Source organism: Sorex araneus, chromosome 4 (genome assembly GCF_027595985.1).
Source record: "Sorex araneus isolate mSorAra2 chromosome 4, mSorAra2.pri, whole genome shotgun sequence".
In the NCBI taxonomy this organism is placed as follows: Eukaryota; Metazoa; Chordata; class Mammalia; order Eulipotyphla; family Soricidae; genus Sorex; species Sorex araneus.
Window position 1 is genome coordinate 84153147 of NC_073305.1, and position 19430 is coordinate 84172576.

A 19430-nucleotide genomic window follows, 5' to 3' on the forward strand; every position below is an offset into this window, starting at 1 on the left:
GAGGTGTGGGGAAGCCCGCGCGGCCGCGCAAGAGGCGGCGGCGCGCTAGGGAGCAAGGACACCTCCGCTCTGGGCCCGGAGCCGGCGGGAAGGGGCGGCGCTCGGCTCCCGGCCGGCCGGAGTCTGACCGTGTGTCGGCTCCCGCGGGCCGGAGGCCGGCGCGCCCCGACCCCACTGCCGCCCTGATCTACCCGCATCTCCCGGGCGGGGAGTTGGCGACGGGACCCCCTGGAAGAACTGACGCCTGAACGATCTTCCCAGCGGGCGGGGCAGCCTGGGACCCCCTGGAAGAACGAACCAACGCTGAACGATCTTCCCAGCGGGCCGGGCAGTCTGGGACTCTCTGGAAGAACCGACTCATGAACGATCTTCCCATTCGACCGTGCAGCGCTGGGCGCCCTGGAAAAACCGACGCCTGGAGGAACCCCCACCCGGCCGTGCAGCCCTGGACCCCCTGGAAGAACGGACGCCTGGAGCTCCTCCCACCCGGCCCGGCAGCCCGCAGCCCCCCGGAAGAACCGACGCATGAACGGTCTTACCACCCGGTGGCACAGCCTGGGACCCCTTGGAAGAACCGACGCAGGAACGATCTTCCCACCTGGCCGGGCAGCCCGGGACCCTGATCCTCCCATCCGGTGGGAAAGCCTGGGACCCCCTGGAAGAACCGACGCATGAACGATATTCCCCGCCTGTCGGGCGGCCGGGGGCGCGCCGGGGTCGGGGCGCGCGGGGAACCCCCGGCCGTGGGCGCGCCGTGGTCCGCCGTGGCGGCGCCGAGTGCAGCCCGGGGCGGCGCCCACGAGCCCGGAGAGGCCGGTGAGTCCTGGGTGAGAGAGAAGGTGCTTTTCCTGCTGCATCCAGAGAGATGCTTGGGGACTCTCCAGGACCCTGGCGGGGAAGGGCCGGCCCGCGGCTCAGACGGGGACGGCGGCGGCCTCTCTGCACCCCTCGGTTCCCGAGTGCGCACTCCGGACAGCCGCGATGCAGACCCCGCCGCCCGCGCCCCGCTCCCGGACCCCGCCGCCCAGACCACGTCGGTGCTCGTACGGGTCGTGGATTATCAGGTGACGCAGGAAGTGCTGCGCAGCGCGTGGACCCAGGGCCAGATGACCAGGCTCACCGAGGAGCGTTCGGTGACCGCCGTCACATTTCCGCACCCGCAGGGAGTGAGGCCGGGCGTGTGGGGTCCTGGCACCCCCGCAGGAGGGACCCCCCCACCCCCACCCCCGGCTCCCGTGGCTCGGACAGTGGCACTCCCCGCGCCCGCAGGGAGGATCGTTTAAACACGGTTCCCGGAGCATGTTCACCAGGAAAGAAGAGCCCGGGAGAAGTACCCGGCTGGGCAAGGAGTGATAATCCTTCCCGGTGGAGGTAAAGACTCTTCCAGGAACGTTAACTTGTAATGAACCATAAGGACGTTTTCTGTGACCGGACCAAGCCTCACGGGGCCTGGAGATGCCCACCACAGAAGGAAGAACTTCATGAAAGTCAACATAATACCTCCTATTTGGCTTTAACACTGAGCCCGTTTCCTATGTCACTTAGAAGAGAAGAAAAGGTATTTTCAAGCTGGCAAATTGTGGCGATTTTGAAATAAGAAAAGCTGTTGTTTTTCCTTTTCACAGCACCGCCTAATTTGGTGTGTTTTCTCCCCCCTTTCTTCTGTAGGGTCCCCCCAAAAAGCACAGCAGGTGAAGTTTGAGGTCTGCCCTGATTAGCAAAAAGAGGTAGGACTAGACGGAGGAGGGGAGAGGGGAGAGAGACCGAGAGAAACTTATTTAAAAGATAAAAAGGAAGTGGGAAACTTTTTTAAATAAAGTGAGAAGTAAACGCCATCTTTTCTCTTTGCTCTCTTTCCATGCGCCTATTTTCCTGTTTTTCACAATGTGTTAAGTAGGTAAGAGGCCTTAGCAGTTTAGCAGTTGAAGGGGGCTGGGTGGGGTGTGTTGGGAGGGTGGGCAGATTGAAAGCTGTGCTTTGAAGGTGAAATACTATTGAAATGGGCTCTGCTGAGGTATCTTTAATCAGGAGCCATGTTGTTAATCTGAAATTTCATTTAATCCTAAACTATGTTAACATGTAAATTGCTGCATAAGAATTCTTCTGATGCTTCCTTGAAATGTTTAGTTTTTCAATAAAGGGGCTGAATATCTCATTCTGGGTCATACTTCCTAGTTAATACTACTGTGGCCAAGTGACTAACATACACCCCTGCTGATGTAGTTAAAATAGCTTTCTCTGGGGCAGTTGCAAAAATTCATCTTAATTGTATGTATTCTGCTGTTTTTATCAAATAGCCTGTTTTTCATTTCTTTAAAGAATAGCCTCACCTCCTTTGAAGCAATACACACCCTCTGGAGACTAATTTGCTTGAATTTATCATCGCTGAAGGAATATTTGGTTATTGCGAGAATTTATAAATATCTGGGGCTCTGGCTTTTGGGAAATATTAAACTGTTGAATATAGAAGTACTGCCCTCACTTCTTCTTCACCACTCATTTTCAGTTTAGAGCTTCACTGTTCTCAAATATCTAATCCACTTCTTGTCTCTTGGCAGACAAGATAGGCTGAGATATTTCCTAAAGTTCTAGATGAACCAGTCAAGGCCTGGAGGTCATGTAGCATCTATAGACCACACATGCTAAATGCTATGTATTTTGTACGGTAATTACACACATTAAGTCATTATAAATGCGATCATCACTCTCCTAAAGGTTTGGGGATGGCTTGTAAAAGAATTTACTTCTGGGGGGCATCCAGAGATACTTGAGCCTATACTGGATTTCCTACTGTAGAGATCTACACACTTATTTGAGTCACCTGGACAAATTTGGAAATACCTAGTGTCTTTCTGATATTTGTAATAATATGGTTGAGGATCAGACCACAGCCATGACTATTACATCAGAATCATCTCTGAGGGTGGGGCCTCAGCATCAGTGTTTTAAAGTCCATTCAGATGATTGCAATGTGTGATCAACTTTGAGAATCACGGTTCTAACTCATGTTCATGAGAAGTCCTGCAATCACGTGGGTGTCACTGGGTCTGGCAAGGTCTGTTGGCGGGAGAATCACCCACAACAGTTCTTAGGCCAATGAGTACAGCACCTGATAGAGGAATCCCACACCTTGAGCTAATTTGTTTGCAGACTGCTTGGTAGAAGAAAAGGTAATGTAATCTAAGCCTCATAGAGTGAACGGCCTTTTCCACCAGCAACTCTGCCTGACTCCTGTGTGAGGTTAAAATTCCTGACAATTACCAAACCTGACACTAAATTTGGTTGTGAGTCATCATATGTCCCAGTGACTGAACACTGAACATAGTCAACAAGAAAACCCTCTTTTTCATTAACTATAAAGAATAATATCACTTAGTTGCTTTGTCTATATAAGCAAACTTTGGAGATCAGCTTCTTGGGTTCAAAAGAGGCATTAACTTTTACTGTTTGTTTTGGGGCATATGGATGCCTATGAAACTTTACTTGTTAATTGTAATGGCAAATACTATCTGTCTCACAGGGTGTCCCCAAGGATTAAATTAAATAAAAGAAGCTTAGAACAATACCTAGCATGAACAAATGACCAAAGTTAGCTATTAAAGTGTTGTTATTATTATTATTTAATTCACTTTTCATTCTAACCATAACACAAGAAGTCATATAGAATCAAAACCAGTATCATTTATGAACTCTTTTCTGCATTCCTCAAAGTGTTACTTGAGCTTTTGCTGATACTAAATGGATTAGTAAACACATTCCATAAATTCCTTAGACATGACCTCCAGGACTTGTGAGAAAGATTCATTCTAAGGCTTAACAGCTTAGCATGCACCAGGCCCCACAGTTCCATGGACTGTTTCTCCTTGGCAGGCAGGAACTTTGAACAGTTTTAGGACAAGGCAGTTAAGTTTGTTTTCCCGGTGGGGTTATTGACATGATGTCTGTTATCTCAGACAAGCAGAACAGGCTCAATTTTTCCTTTAGCTCCTTTCTGTGAAATATACATTGAGGTCAAAGCATGTAAGCCTATTCCACTCTGTTAAGTGAAATATGTTTGGGTTAATTTCACTGCTTTAAGGGAAACAGAGGTAATATTGCATTGTTTCAGGTGTGTACCATTGAAAATCAGTTTGTATATATGTGTGTGTGTGTATATACTATAAATTGGCATATCAAATTCGATATGCCAAAAACAGTAACAACAAGTCTCACAATGGAGACGTTGCTGGTGCCCGCTCTAGCAAATCGATGAACAACGGGATGATGGTGCTGTAACTGTCACTGTCATCCCATTGCTCATTGATTTGGTCGAGCGGGCATCAGTAACGTCTCATTGTGAGACTTATTGTTACTGTTTTTGGCATATCCAATAAGCCACGGGTAGCTGGCCAGGCTCTGCCATGCAGGCAGGATACTCTGGGTAGCTTGCTGGGCTCTCTGAGAGGGGCGGAGGAATTAAACACGGGTTGGCCGCGTGAAAGGCGAATGCCCTACCGCTGTGCTATTGCTCCAGCCCATGATGGTGCGTGCTACTATAGATTAAGTTTACCACTAAACCTATCTGATTCCTTCACTATGCAATTATTATGCTGTAGCACTGTAGCACTGTCACCCTGTTGTTCATCAATTTGCTCAAGCAGGCACCAGTAACGTCTCCATTGTGAGACTTGTTACTGTTTTTGGTATATCAAGTACACCATGGGATACTCTCCGTTGCTTCCTGGGCTCTCCGAGAGGGACGGAAGAAATAAACCCAGGTCGGCCACATGCAAACGCCCTACCCACTGTGCTATCGCTCCAGTCCATATTATACTGTACTTTATGATATTATAATTGTTAAAATATTACATATAATTACATAATGTATTATCAGTTTTAATATCTTATAACTATTATACCACATTTCTCTATGCTTAATATTATGCTCTAATAATATATATTACATATTAAGTTGGAGTGATAGCACAGCGGGTAGGGTGTTTGACTTGCACACGGCCAACCTGGGTTGTTATCCTCAGTCCCTCTCGGAGAGCCCGGCAAGCTACCGAGAGTATCCCACCCTTACAGCAAAGCCTGGCAATCTACCCATGGCATTCTCAATATGCCAAAGACAGTAACAAGTCTCACAATAGAGACGTGACTGGTGCCCGTTCGAGCAAATCGATGAACAATGGGAAGACAGTGATATATATATATATATATATATATATATATATATGCATATATATATGTTATCCATTTGAGGCCCCTATTACACACCACAAACACACACACACACACACACACACACACTTCTATTTTATGAAGTTGGTGGGCTCATGTGAGGGGGGGAAAGGGGAGATGATTAATTTCTCCCTATTCACCTCCGCCACCCAGGGACTGGCTGGAAAAACTAGGACTGGTAAAAATCTGCCGTGAGCCCCTGCCAGCCCTACCAGGTGGCCGTCAAGCCACACCTGATGTCCATTTGGTCTTCAAGGTATGGGAGTTGATCCCCACTACCCAATTTCAAGGGGAGGCACAAACTCAGGTTGGAATGAGGATTTGCTCTTCATAGGAAGGGAAAGTCAGTCAGTCCTAGGCCTGACCCAGGGTTTCAGGGTTCTTGTCTCGCCTCACAGGAAGGAATTTCAGGAGGAGATGAGCAGTGAAGTAAAAACAGATTTTATTTGGAGGCATTTAGGAGGGGAAGGAGGGAGAGAAAGTGAGTAAGGCTCAAGTGAGAGCAAAGACTACTCCAAAGGTGGAGAGAGCCTTTACACACATCCCAGCGTTGGATACGAAAGAATGAAAATACACATTTCAAAAGGGGAGATCCGGGCAAGACATGTTCAGGTGCCACATGTGCTGGGCCATGTAGCACATGGACTTGGGCAGCATATGTGTACCCTTCCTTTGTTTAAGGTGGCTTTTATATGGTTTTTCCATCCTTCCCTGCCAGGCAGAGCTTATACCTAGTAAAAGTCTGTTGCTAGGGAGGTTGCCAAGGAGTTGAGTTGAAAGTGGTGATGGGCCTTCTTCGAAATTCCTTTCCTGATCTTTTATTCCTGCTGGAGCTTCTCTCCAAGGGAGGTCCAGCATTCTCTGGGTTTGGTGCTGGCTCTAGGTGAGGGTCTTATTTGGCCTAAATTCTTGTGCTTGCAGCCTTGGCCCTACTAGTTTTATTACTTGCTTAGGAATTCCATTGCCATGGGCCCATTCCTGTCTAACTGCCTCCATCACTTTCGCTTCTGGTAGCTAGTAATATTGTAAATTAGTCTTAATATCTAAAATGTTATTTTTGTTTTATTTACACCATCATTTATTTTTTTCTGAATAACATACATGAGTGAAATCCTATGATGTTTGACTTATTTTCCTAAAGACAACGCTATCTAGGTTCATCTGTGTTGTTACAAAATTGTGGGGATTTCATGGTGTTTTTCTTTAATATCCAAGTAATATTATGTATACATACCAGGTATTCTTTATCCATTTGAGATAAGAGAGGACTGCTATAAGAAACAAAAAGCACTGTCTTAAGTGGCTGAATGGGTGAGGAACATGCCTTCAAACCCAGGGCAAGCTGCCCTTGAGGCTGCCAACACACTGACAAAGAAATTACTTGGATCCAGGGTTGGAGTGAGAAGAGAATAGGGAACACCGGTGGAGGTAAGTTGATACTGGTGGTGGGACTGGAGTTGAAATTCGAGTTGACATTAACTTTGTAAATCACCGGCTTTTGATAAGAAAATGAATTAAAAAAATAAAAAAGAAAAATTGGAAAGACAGCCCATTACTGTAGCATGCACAGATAACTGTACCCTGAGCTGGTTTTCATTTATCTCTTCATTAAGCTTTAAGTCACTCCCCCCCCCATACACACCTACACAATGAGATGCTACCGATTCATATCCTGTATGAACAAGAATGCAAATCATGTTACCCCTTAGGCATAATACACCCCTCCCCCCTCTCCCCACCCTGTTTTGGCTCCCTCCCAAACCTCTGCTTTAGCTCCCTCTCGGCCTCTGGGCTCAACTCCTGGATGTGTGGTATTCCTACAGTAAATCTTTCTACCTATACCTATACACTCTTGTCCTTGAATTCCTTGTCTCAAGGAATGAGTCCCTCGGTCTGGGATGGGAGCGGGGTTTGGTAGGGGAGGGGAACCAAGGTAGCTCCTTTTTACAAAAATCAGTGCCTGCCAAGACAAGTATTTATCTTTGCCTAAGATCCACAGCTCTCCAGACAGGAGGTGGCAGGGACCAATCGAGGCCTTGAAGAGCCTGTGAAACAGGTGAGGTATGAAGATTGCCCCAAGTGGCCTGCAGGCATTTGCTACAGGCTGGAAGGCCTCGAAATCACCTTTTCTGCTTCTTACTTCTCTGGGAACAGTGTCAGCAATATCAGTTCAGTTTAAGGCCACTCCTTTGTTTTTAGAAACCTGAAAGAATTCAGTCTTACCTCAGGCATTAATTCCCATGGCATGCATGTCAGTCAGGTGGACAGAGGCATGGTCTGATGACCACTTTGTGGGCACTGGCAGGGTCATTGTCCATTCTGCTGAGCAGGAACTCAGATACTTATCACTGGCCTTTTCCAAGATTGATCTGTGGCAATCATTCATTTCATCTAGTGACTTTTAGGTGGTTTCCAGCTCTTTGCTAATGCAAATAATGCTGCAGTACCTGGAAGGTGCACATATCCCCTTGAGTTAGTGTGGAATTCCACTGCTTTATACGGAATTTTGAAACTTTTGGATGAATCTCCAGAATGTGTCATACCACTAGGGTTAATTCCTGAGTGCATGAGCCAGGAATAACCATTGTGCATCACCGGGTGTGACCCAAAAAGAAAAAAAAAAAAAGGAATGTGTCACAAGTTTACATTTCACTGAAAAAAAAATTTTTGTAAGTCCTTACCCAACCTTCCTGTTAGCTATGTCCAATGTACTTAAAGATTTTCTTTCAACAGGTGCCTCCCTGATGGGAAAATAATAAGTTGAAGTTCCTTCACAGACTTACTTAGACAAGCAGAACCCCATCTGTGCAGAAGCAGAAGAATTGTTTCCCCTTCACAATGTCCTAGAGGACAGCAAAGGAGACAGAAAGAAAGAAGGCTACTTATTCAAAGAAGTTGCATTGTTGCCAGAAAGAAATGAAATCATATTTTGCAAGGAAAAAGAGTGGAATAAAAGAAAATTAAAATTTGCCAAATATTTTCAATATTTGGTATGTTTTTAAAATGTATTTAATATTTTCACATACAATCAAATGACACTTTTCTGAACATAACCTACGTATACCATGTATAGCCTGGGTAAGTTCTAAGAAATAAGTTGTTAGTCACTTTGTGAATGCAACAGAAGCAGGCAGACAGGTAGATAGGGAAGGGTCCCCTATGGCAATAGTTCCTGTGAAGTAATAAAACCAAGTAGCCATAAGGCTGCTAAAAAAAAATCTATCTAGTGAGGGGCTGGAGCGATAGCACAGCGGGTAGGGCGTTTGTCTTGCACAAGACAGACCCAAGTTTGATTCCCAGCATCCCATATGGTTCCCTGAGCACTGCCAGGAGTAATTCCTGAGTGCTTGAGTCAGGAGTAACCCCTGTGTATTACCGGGTGTGACCCAAAATGCAAAAAATTAAAATAAATAAAATAAACTGCCTAGTGAGCCTAGGAGCTGATAAGACCTTGGGCCAGCAAAGGCCCAGAGAAGGCTGGACCCCCTCCTCACCACTTGGAGAGATGCTTCAGCAGGAACAAAGGCCAGGAAAAGTATATCAGAGAAGACCATCAACTACGCCCAGCTCTACTTCCCTGCCAAACACCCTAGCAAGTTGACCCTAGGTAAAAAGGCCCATGCAAGGCAAAAGAGCACTGGCATATGCTGCCGCTGCCTGTGTGCCCCTGTGTTACAGCCAAGTGTATATGGGGCTTGAGCATGTGTGTCTCCCGTATCTTCCCTCCTGAGATGTGTGTGTGCATGTGTGTGTGTGTGTGTGTGTGTGTGTGTGTGTGTGTGTATCTTCATACCTTCATACTTTAATGCTGGGGTGTGTAGTGGGCTCTCCACCCTGGAAAATATGGTGTTCTCTCTTGAGCATGCTCTGTCTCATTCTGTCTCTGTCCTCTGTCTCTCTGTGTGTCTCTGTCTGTCTGCTCCCCCCGCCCCCCGCCGACCAACTCACTTCCTCATTACTTCCAAATAAAATGTTATACTTTATTGTTTGTCTCTTCTTGAAATTCTTTTCTATGAGGGAAATACTTTTCTATGAGGGAAATACTTTTCTATAAGGGGACCCAAGAAGACCTGGGTAAGGTCCAGGACTGATCTTCCTTTCCTGCAAGGAGAAGGGCTCACAGCCCTAGATTTCCCCAGCTGTTCCCCAGGTTCTAGAGTGGCTGCTGCCTCTCTCCTCCCCATTTCTCTTAAGTCCCTGGGGACCCCACTGGTATCACAACATTCTTCATGGATTTTATGCTTTGTGGCCATGGTGAACAAAACATCAGGTTAAATCAAACACTGTCACTGTATCACTGTCATCCCATTTTTCATTGATTTGCTCAAGCAGGTGCCAGTAACGTTTCCATTCGTCCTAGCCCTGAGATTTTAGCAGCCTCTCTTTACTTGTCCTTCCAATGGCACCATATTGGAGGCTCTTTCAGGGTCAGGGGAATGAGATCCATCATTGTTACTGTTTTTGGCATATCAAATATGCCACGGGGAGCTTGCCAGGCTCTGCTGTGTGGGCAGGATACTCTCAGTAGCTTGCCAGGTTCTCCAAGAGGGAGAACTAGACAATAAGAGGTCCTTTGGCCTCTAATGCAACCGCGCACTTCAGGGAGCTTTGTTTTATAGTCTCTGGATCTTGGCCATTGATGGGATTACACAGTGCCAGGGGCAGTTTGTGGGTGTGACTGCCTAGCAACTGGAAAAGGGATCTGGGTGGAGGAGGCCCAGTCCCGACTGAGCAGGCTTGGAGATCTCAGACCCGGGTCCTGCACACCTGGATTCTTCTGCCAGTTCCTTCATACATGAAGCTTGTCTGAGCGTGTGGAGAGTGGCCTTGAGCATGGCAGCCGAAGACCTCCGGAACCCAGCCACAAATCAAACACTAGGAAAAAATAAACATAAGATTATGAGGCCACTGCCAGCCTAGAATTACAATGTTGCTGAAGTCCATGGGTTCCCTAAGGTGACGTATATGAGGCAGAGAGGTCACTTTCTCCAGATCTGCTTCTGCCACCCTGGAACCCAGGGTTACTGGGTTCTTGCCTCATCTCACAGAAAAGAATTTCAGGAGTAGAGGAGTAGTGAAGTAAAATGACTTTACTTGAGGATGTTGAGGATGGGGTGGAGCCACACCCTGGAGGAAACTAAGGGGACTTTTAAATTGTTTGGGGCAGGAAAAGGGAACCAGGACTATTGAAACTGGTGCACTTGGTCTGACTCTTGTTATCTGCAGTGGGGGTTGATGGTGAGGAAGCATGGAATGCAGCCTGGTGGCTTCCTGGCGCCATGGGGACCATAACTCCTGTCTTCCATGCTGGGGACAGGGTGATTCCTGATTCCAGGAATGTTGCTGTCCCATCAGCCGGTTGACATTTGGTCCTGGTCACCATTTTGTCCGAGCAAACCTCACAGGTATTTTGGAAGGGGAAGGAGGAGGAAAAAGTGAGAGAGTAACATGCTTAAGAGAGAACATGAGCTTCCCCAAAGGTGAAGCACATTGCAGCGTTACATATGGAAGCATGAAAGTCCACATCTCACGACGGGAGATGGGGCACACATGTGCTCAGCCACATGGGTGCAAGCATCACTTGGGCTCTGGCAGCATATGCACACACTTTCTTTGTTCCAGATGGCTTTTATAGGGTTTTTCCAATCTGCCCCCCCCCCCCAGGGCTTCTATCTAGGTAAAAGTCCCTTGCCAGGGTGGTTGCTAGGAGATAGAGTTGGGAGTGGCTGTGGGTTTGTTTGAAATTCCTTTCCTGGCCTTTTGTTCCTGTAGGAGTTCCTCTTGGAAGACGGTCCAGTCCTCTCTAGGTCTGTACTGGCACTGGGTGAAAGTCTTATCAGGCCTTAGTTCCTGTGCTAACAAGGTGGGCCCTGATGACCTTAAGGCTAGGCGGTTTTTTTATTATTATTACCTCTTAGGAAGTCCATTGCCAAGGGCCCTTTCCTGTCTACTTTCTTATATCATTATGGTGATTTCATGTTTTATCATCAGGAAGCATTACGAATTGGGGGCCTTCTCTCCTATATATGACTGATTTCACTGTGTGTTCATGTGACTAGAGAAAATTTGAGGAGTCCCTATAAAGTAACAGACTGATGCTGCTTACAATTTGCTTTGTAACGTGGTCATGGGCAGCTCCAAGGGATATATATATATATATATATATATATATATATATATATATATAGTTTGTTTGTTTGTTTTTGTCTTTTGGGTCATACCCGGCGATGCACGAGGGTTAGTCCTGGCTCATGCACTCAGGAATTACTCCTGGCAGTGCTCAGCGGACCATATGGGATGCTGGGAATCGAACCTGTGTTGGCTGCATGCAAGGCAAGTGTCCTATATACTATATTATCTCTCTGGACTAAGGATTTTTTGTTTGCTTGTTTGGGGTCACCCGAGCCATGCTCACTGGTTACTCCTGGCTCTTACTCAGGAATCGCACCTGGAGGCGGGTCTCTGAGTTCGCTCAAGATTTCCCAGTTCTTCAATATTTTTAAGGGTCATAATGTTGAATAATAAAGATGCTCAGACTCAGAGTTGGAAAGTAGAAACGTTTATTGAAAAGCAGAAGAGAGAAGAAAAAGAGCTCCCTAAGGGTGGAGGAATTTAGTATAGGACTAAGTTAAAAGTAAGAGTTTTGTGTAGGCCTTTTTAAAGACCCTTTGCATTTCTTATCAGTCCACAAGTACTAAAGAGAGAGAATGCAGCGAGTCTAAGGGTGGTCGGGCTGTTTGAGTCTTTCTAGCCATCTGCCTCAGGTATTGTTCATTACCGTAGTCTCCCTGTGAGCCTAAAGCTCTGAGGCAGAATTTTAAGATTGAAAATTGTTAAGTCCCTGTTTAGTCCCTGGCATTCCTGTAATGCCAGGAATTTGCAGAGAGCCAAAATGTAAGATGGGCCAGCCAAAAGTGGGAGAGCTCACAGTAGCTGGCAAGAGTAAACTGAGGCTTCCTCTTGCAGCCGTGCTCAGGGGATCACATGGGATGCCAGGGATCAAACCCTGGTAGGTTAAATGCAAGGCAAGTGCCTTACCTGCTATCTCTCTGCCTTGATCAGGATTTTTTATAATGATCTTCTTTTCATTGTCTCCCCTGTGTTGTAGGTAAGTTGTAATAACTGGCTCTCATGCTTCTTTGGTTTCAGTTGTACTCTCACACACGTGGTTGTAGCGTGCTGAATAGTACGCTTTTTTTTCTTTTTGGGTCACACCCGGCGATGCTCAGGGGTTACTTCTGACTCTGCATCTCAGGAATTACTCCAGGCGGTGCTCCGGGGACCATATGGGATGCTGGGAATAGAACCCGGGTCAACCGCGTGCAAGACAAATGCCCTACGCGCTGTGTTATCGCTCCAGCCCCTGAATAGTACACATTTTTTGATGTTGTGCTGGGGTTGGTCACACATGGGCATGCATGTGGGGTATGCCAGGGACCAAACATAAGTATTTATGCTATGAAGTAGGTGCTCGCCTAGGCTAGATCCTTCCTCACGCCCCTTCAGAAAAGACTTTAGAAATAGAATATACTGAATGAGAATTGGCATTTTGACAGGATTGTTGGGTGATTCGCATTACATTTTGAGAAACAATGATCTATATACTGTATTCAATTCTGTATGCATGTGTGGTGTCACTAACTTACTGACAATGCCATGTAAACAATATGTTTATGAAATTATTGAATTATGAAAATATTGAGACTACAAAAAGGGGAACTGTTATACTCATTTGCTAATTGGCAAGGATATTCCCCAGAAGCTTTCTGATTAAAAAAGAAAATTTGGGGCTGGAGTGATAGCACAGCGGTTAGGGCGTTTGCCTTGCACGCGGCCAACTTGGGTTCGATTCCCAGCAACCCATCCTCCAATCACCGCCAGGAGTAATTCCTGAGTGCAGAGCCAGGAATAACCACTGTGCATCATCGAGTGTGACCCCCCTCAAAAAAAAAGCAAAAAAAAAATTCACAGGTTATCCTTAAGTATTTCCTAAAAAAATATTGATGTTGGGGAAATATGGCTCTTTTATTATCTTAGAATGTAAATTTGAAAGAGGAAACCTTAGTTTCCCCTTGCTGACAAGAGGGAAGCTCAGTTTCCCCTTTCCAGCAGTTCCATTTCTTCCCATCCACCTACCACATCCCATCCCCAAGACCCTATCTTTACCATTTCTGGTCCCCGGGATCATACTTTTCGTCCCAGAACTAGGAGTCACAGACTAAGATAATAAACAGTACCCAAGGCAGGTGTCCAGAAAGACAAACCAACCTGACCACCCTGTAGATCAGTTACATTTTCTAACACCAAAGTCCCCAGAATCCCATCCACCACCACCATCCCACCCCACCCCCTGCCTATGACTGTCACTGTCATCCCTTTGCTCATCGATTTGCTCAAGGGGGCACCAGTAATGTCTCCATTGTGAGACTTGTTTTTACTGTTTTTGGCATATTGAATACACCACGGGTAGCTTGCCAGGCTCTGCCATGCGGGCGAGATACTCTCGGTAGCTTGCTGGGCTCTCCGAGAGGGGCGAAGGAATCGAACCCGGGTCAGCCACGTGCAAGGCAAACGCCCTACCCGCTGTGCTATCGCTCCAGCCTATACGGCAAACAATTTACTTCTTACTCTCTCTCTACTTTTGGGCATTATGGTTTGCAATAAAGATACTGAGAGGCCGTCATGTTTGGTCCTTTATCTACTTTTAGCACACACCTCCCATCCCGAGCGATCCCTCCATCATTGACTTTGTGATCCCTTCTCTCTCCCAACTACCTTCTGCCTCACAGAGCTACTTTTCTTTTCTCTTCTACTTTCCAATGAACTTCTCTACTTTCCTTTCTCAGTCTGAGCATCTTTATTATTCAATATTTTCATTCTTGAAATAGTTGAAGAACCTGGGACAGAACAGAGACTCTGTTGCTGTTGCTGCTGCTGCTGCTGCTGCTGCTTCTTGTGCCTCACCTGCATCAAAATGATACACTTAAAACCCCTTGAGGTAAGAAGGGCAGGAAGTCATTAAATGAAGAACAATTACAACACCACTGCGGGCTGAGTCAGGGCTTGTCAGCCACTTGTTAGGAATTGAGAGCGGGTGGCGGAAGGTGGAGCCTGCAATTGATTCAAATGATTCAGATAAGAAAACAAAGGCCAAAATTCTTGAACTCTCTGCATCTTTATAAAGCTAGCCAGTTCTTTGCTGTTTAATTAAAGAGGGCAACTCTTTTAACTTCTCTAGATGTAGATTAGAAAGTAGTTTACTTTGGAAAGGGTAAGAAATAATCATCAGTTCCTTAGGAACTGTATGGCAAATAGCCACAAAATATGAGATTTGGCTTTCTTCAATGCAGGAAATTTATTGGGTATTAAGACAGAATGAATGCTTTCAGGGGCCTGTAACCTTCACAGACACAGTACTAAATCTGTTCAGGGATTTGAACGGGGGGGTCAGCTTCCAGTTTGTTTTTGTTTATTGGGAATCAAAGCACGGTAGATTTTTAAAAATCAAGATGATCTTTCGTTGTCCTTGGCTTGATGAAACTTTAGACCCATTTAGACATGGGGTATTATGCAGTGGTCCCTAAGGTTATTTGGCCTAATCTTGGAATTTGACTTATGAACAATTTAGGCCTTAATCCCAAATGTTGAACTTGATTTGCGTGTTCTCTGGATTTTCCTTATGTGTTTGTCCTACTTTCACCAACAAATTGTGACTTTTGACTTTGAGGTTCTTTTGAAAACCTACTAGGTTCAAGGAAAAGTGTCTACAATATTCTAAATTCAACTGAGTATGAAGAACATCAGATAATTCTTATCAAACAAAGAAAACTTTCAGGCCAGGTTTTTGAACATCTTCAACATCTGAAAAGATTGTCTGACTACTGGTGTCTATGATTCAATCCCTGAACATGCTAATGAGCTTCCTCAATATTGACTCAGATGTCTGGAGTTATGTTTCAGGCTATTCTTTCCATCCTAATATATCTGGGTGTAAATGTATATAAACTTACATGCGTTTATATAAATGTAAAATTATTTTGCAGGGGCTGGATCAATAACACAGCAGGTAGGGCGTTTGCCTTGCACGCAGCCAACCCGGATTTGATTCCCAGCATTCCATATGGTTCCCTGAGCACCACTAGGCATAATTCCTGAGTGCAGAGCCAGGAGTAACCCCTGTGCATTGCCAGGTGTGATCCAAAAAGAAATATATATATATATATTTTGCAATTAAAATATTGAAGTGGAAGAAAAAAAGAGTCTGTGACCTTTATTCCTGGTTTACCAAGTACTAGGTAATGAGTAGGACTGACCAATGAGCAGTGTGCATCATCTTTTAAAAAGTGTTAAGCAATGATAAAGCTTTCCCCTCCACACATATGCCTACACACAGAATCAGCTGCATGAATGCATTTTGACAACAGAGTTTATAGGAATTTGGGCATTCTGTCATATATGTGGCTGATTGTTAATGACTTAAACCATTCTAAAGTAAAAAATTTAAGTCACTTGTAGTACCTTATCTATCTCCAATGTATGTATTTTCTTCGAGAATGTACTGAACAAAAATAAGCAGTGGTTGTATTTTTATAAGAAAAGTAGCTTGGAGCCAGATAGATAGTAAAGGAGTTAAGGTATTTGCCTTACATGTGACTGATATGGGTCTAATTCCTGTCACCACATATGAGCTCCTGACCACTCCTAGGAGAGATTCCTGAGCACAGGCTCAGGAGTAAGCCCTGAACACTGCTGGGTGTGGCTCAAAAACTTAAAGGAAAAGGAGTTTAAGTTATTTGAACTCTGACATGATATGTGACTTATTTGTATAAAAACTTAAACAGGAAACAAAGAAATTACACTTATTGCTTAGTAAATAGAAATTTAGTTCACACTTGAACTATTGTTTTAATTTGAATAATCTGTATATTTAAAGTCAATTTTTATTTATTTATTTTTTTATTAGTGAATTACTTTGGGGTACAGATACAGGCTTACAAACTTTCGTGCTTGTGTTTCAGTCATACAGTGATCGAGTACCCATCCCTCCACCAGTGCCCATTTTCCACCACCAATGTTCCCAGCATCCCTCCCACTACCTCCACCCCATCCCCACAACCCTGCCCCAACTCTGTGGCAGAGCATTCCCTTTTGCTCCCTCTCTCCTTTTGGGTGTTGTGGTTTGCAATAGAGGTATTGAGTGGCCATCATGTTCAGTCTATGGTCTACTTTTGGCACATATCTTTCAGCCCGAATGGGTCCTCCCAACATCGTTTACTTGGTGTTCCCTTCTCTAACTGAGCTGCCTTTTCCTTCAGCCTGTGAGGCCAGTTTCCAAGACGTGGAGCAGACCTTATCTCTACTACTCCTGGGTCTTAGATTCCCTCCCATTCTGTTACTTTATATTCTTTATATACTTTATATTCCACAGATGAGTACAATCTTTCTATGCGTGTCCCTCTCTTTCTGACTCATTTCACTTAACATGATACTTTCCATACTGATCCACTTATATGCAAATTTCATGTGAAGTCAATTTTTACTTGTCAATATTTTAAAACTGGACAATGAATCAAGAAAATAAAAACGGGGGGGGGGGGGCTGGAGCGATAGCACAGTGGGTAAGGTGTTTGCCTTGTACTAGGCCGACCCGGATTCGATTCCCAGCATCCCATATGGTACCCTGAGTACCACCTGGAGTGATTCCTGAGTGCAAAACTCAGCAAACCCTGAGCATCACTGGTGTGACCAAAAAGGAAAAAGAAAAGAAAAGAAAAGAAAAGAAAGGAAAAGAAAAGAAAAAAGAAAAGAAGAGAAAAGAAAAGAAAAGAAAGGAAAGGAAAAGAAAAGAAAAGAAGAGAAAAGAAAAGAAAAGAAGACATGACTGATTCAATTATTTTCCCATTTTCCCTCAGTTTTCAGTTTTGCTAATTTGCTTATTAGGAACTTGTCAGTTATTTACATAAATTATTATATTAAAAGTTATTAAAATAATTTATTTTACATTAAATATTATTACTGTGTTATTTTATAGATTGGTATAATATGAGGAATTATTCTGGCATCAGATTCACTAAATTCTGATGAATTATTCTGGTTTCAGATTCACTAAACACATCACTGAAGACTTGTAGTCAGTAAAGTGAAAGAAATGGAGGACTGAAAGTTTAGACTTAAAATTCACATTTCTGGCCCTGGAGGATAGTACATTGGGTATAGACATTTGATATTTGATCCCTGACACCCATACCATATCCTGAGCCCGCCAGGAGCCATCCTTGCGTAGGGGGCCAAGGGTAAGCCCTGAGTATTGCTGGGTATGGCCCCAAAACAAACAAACAACAGCAACAAAACAAACAAAACCCCTCACATTTCCTGCTCTTTAATCAAGACTGTTTTTATTTCCTATCTCCAATCAAGACTGTTTGCCTGTGTAAGAGAAAAGCAGTAACTAAGAGTGGCTTTACATTTAGAATAAACGGATATACTGCTAAATAACCGATATGTACTAAGTGTAACCTATTACATGCAACTACTTCTTGAACGAATTCAAATAATAAAATAAGCATATCCCATATCTTTGTTATTTGTGGTTTCATTTCATTTAAATGGGAAGGTAGAGACCTTGAGTATTCCCCATTTAATTTACTCTAAATAGTTTCTATGGAAAATGCTGATTGTCATCCTGACTCTAGGTCTTGACCTCCCTTTTCTGAACAAAACTTTTCTTATTAAGAAAATTTTCCAGTGTAAAATTTATTCTCTGCCCCTTTGAGTTTTAATTTTTTTTAAGATTATTTTATCTGTTTTACAATCTAGGACTGTCTCCTTAGGACCTGAGAACAATCTTTTGAAATAATATTCATCAAAACCAAATTTGGAAAATTTTAAACAAAAGAGAAAAATAAATACAGTACCCCTATCTCCTTGTCTTTGTGGAAGGGCAAGATTCTAATTTCAATGGACACTAATTAGCAAACATTATAATGTCTAGTGACAAAGGGCAAACAATAGTAAATGAAGAAATAAGAGCTTGTGGCATACATCTCCATTAAAGTTTTCAAACACTTTACTTCTAGCTCATCTCAGCACTTACCCCTATACCATTTTATATCAGCAGTGTCAAATCATACTGTTATATCTGTGTCTCTTTTTGCTTCAGGCTTACTTACAAGTTTTCTTTGTCTGTCTAACTTTATCCTATATAACTTTTACATTGCAGTAAGAACTGCATTTGACATCACAAAAGCCAATGATGCTTTGTGTTTCATAGGAATTGACAAAGATTTTAAAAAATTCTGGTGACAGGGAAAGCAAATGCCTTTACTAGATGTACAGAGCTCTGAAAATAGGGTGTGGGGCTTCATGTTCCAGGTGTTAGGAGCATGTGAGCTCTGAACTCAATGATCCAACTGTATTCACAAGCAACTGTCTGTTCTCAAATACAGTTTGTGTGTGTGTGTATCTTTGAGTGTGTATGCGAGTGTATGTTTGTATCAATGTATGTGTGAGTGTGAGTGTGTGTCAGTCTGTGTGTGAGTGTATGTGAGGTGTGTGAGGGTGTGTGTGAGAGTGTATGTGAGTGTGTATGAGGGTGTGTGTGAGTGTATGTGAGTGTGTGTGAAGGTGTGTGTGTGTGAAGGTGTGTGTGCATGTGTGTGTAAGGGAGGGTGTGTGTGTGTGAGTGTGAATGTGTGTGAGATTGTGTGTGTGCATGTTTATCACAAAATGAAACCAAGGCCTTGTGTTCAGTGTGACCCTCATTTAAGAGTTAGATTTACTCATTTACTTTTGCATATACTCATTATACAAATTAATTATTATTTTACAACAATATCAATATTGTAAAGGTTAAATTTTTTTCATTACAATTATAAATATGTTCATGGACCTCATAGGACAACTGTATACATTTCCCTCACCCTCCCCTGCCACCCCCCAAAAAACAAGTTTTAATTATTCATTGGTCATACATAGATATTTCATAAGCTTTAGGAAAAAGACATTGTGTTTAAAGGTCAAATCCTAAAATGCCAAGTGAAGGTTCTTTTTAATCAAACATTTTGCTTATTTTCTGCCTTAGAGAATGGCTGTGAGGCGTCTAGTATAGTGATTAAGAAACTTAATCTGACCTGGCCTAAGAAACTTCTGCAGTAATATATGGCTGACTACTTAGACACTGTTAAAATGCTAATTCTTGGGTTAGCAAA

At 43.9% G+C, this 19430-nt stretch overlaps 1 protein-coding gene across 1 annotated transcript; it reads left to right on the plus strand.

Annotated features, from left to right (window-relative positions):
- The first annotated feature begins 671 nt into the window (after positions 1 to 671).
- On the plus strand, positions 672 to 1805 carry C4H6orf141 (chromosome 4 C6orf141 homolog). The gene has a single exon (XM_004605956.2). It carries the CDS (start codon positions 672 to 674, stop codon positions 1281 to 1283), a length of 612 nt encoding a protein of 203 aa, XP_004606013.1. The 3' UTR covers positions 1284 to 1805.
- Positions 1806 to 19430: the final 17625 nt, after the last annotated feature.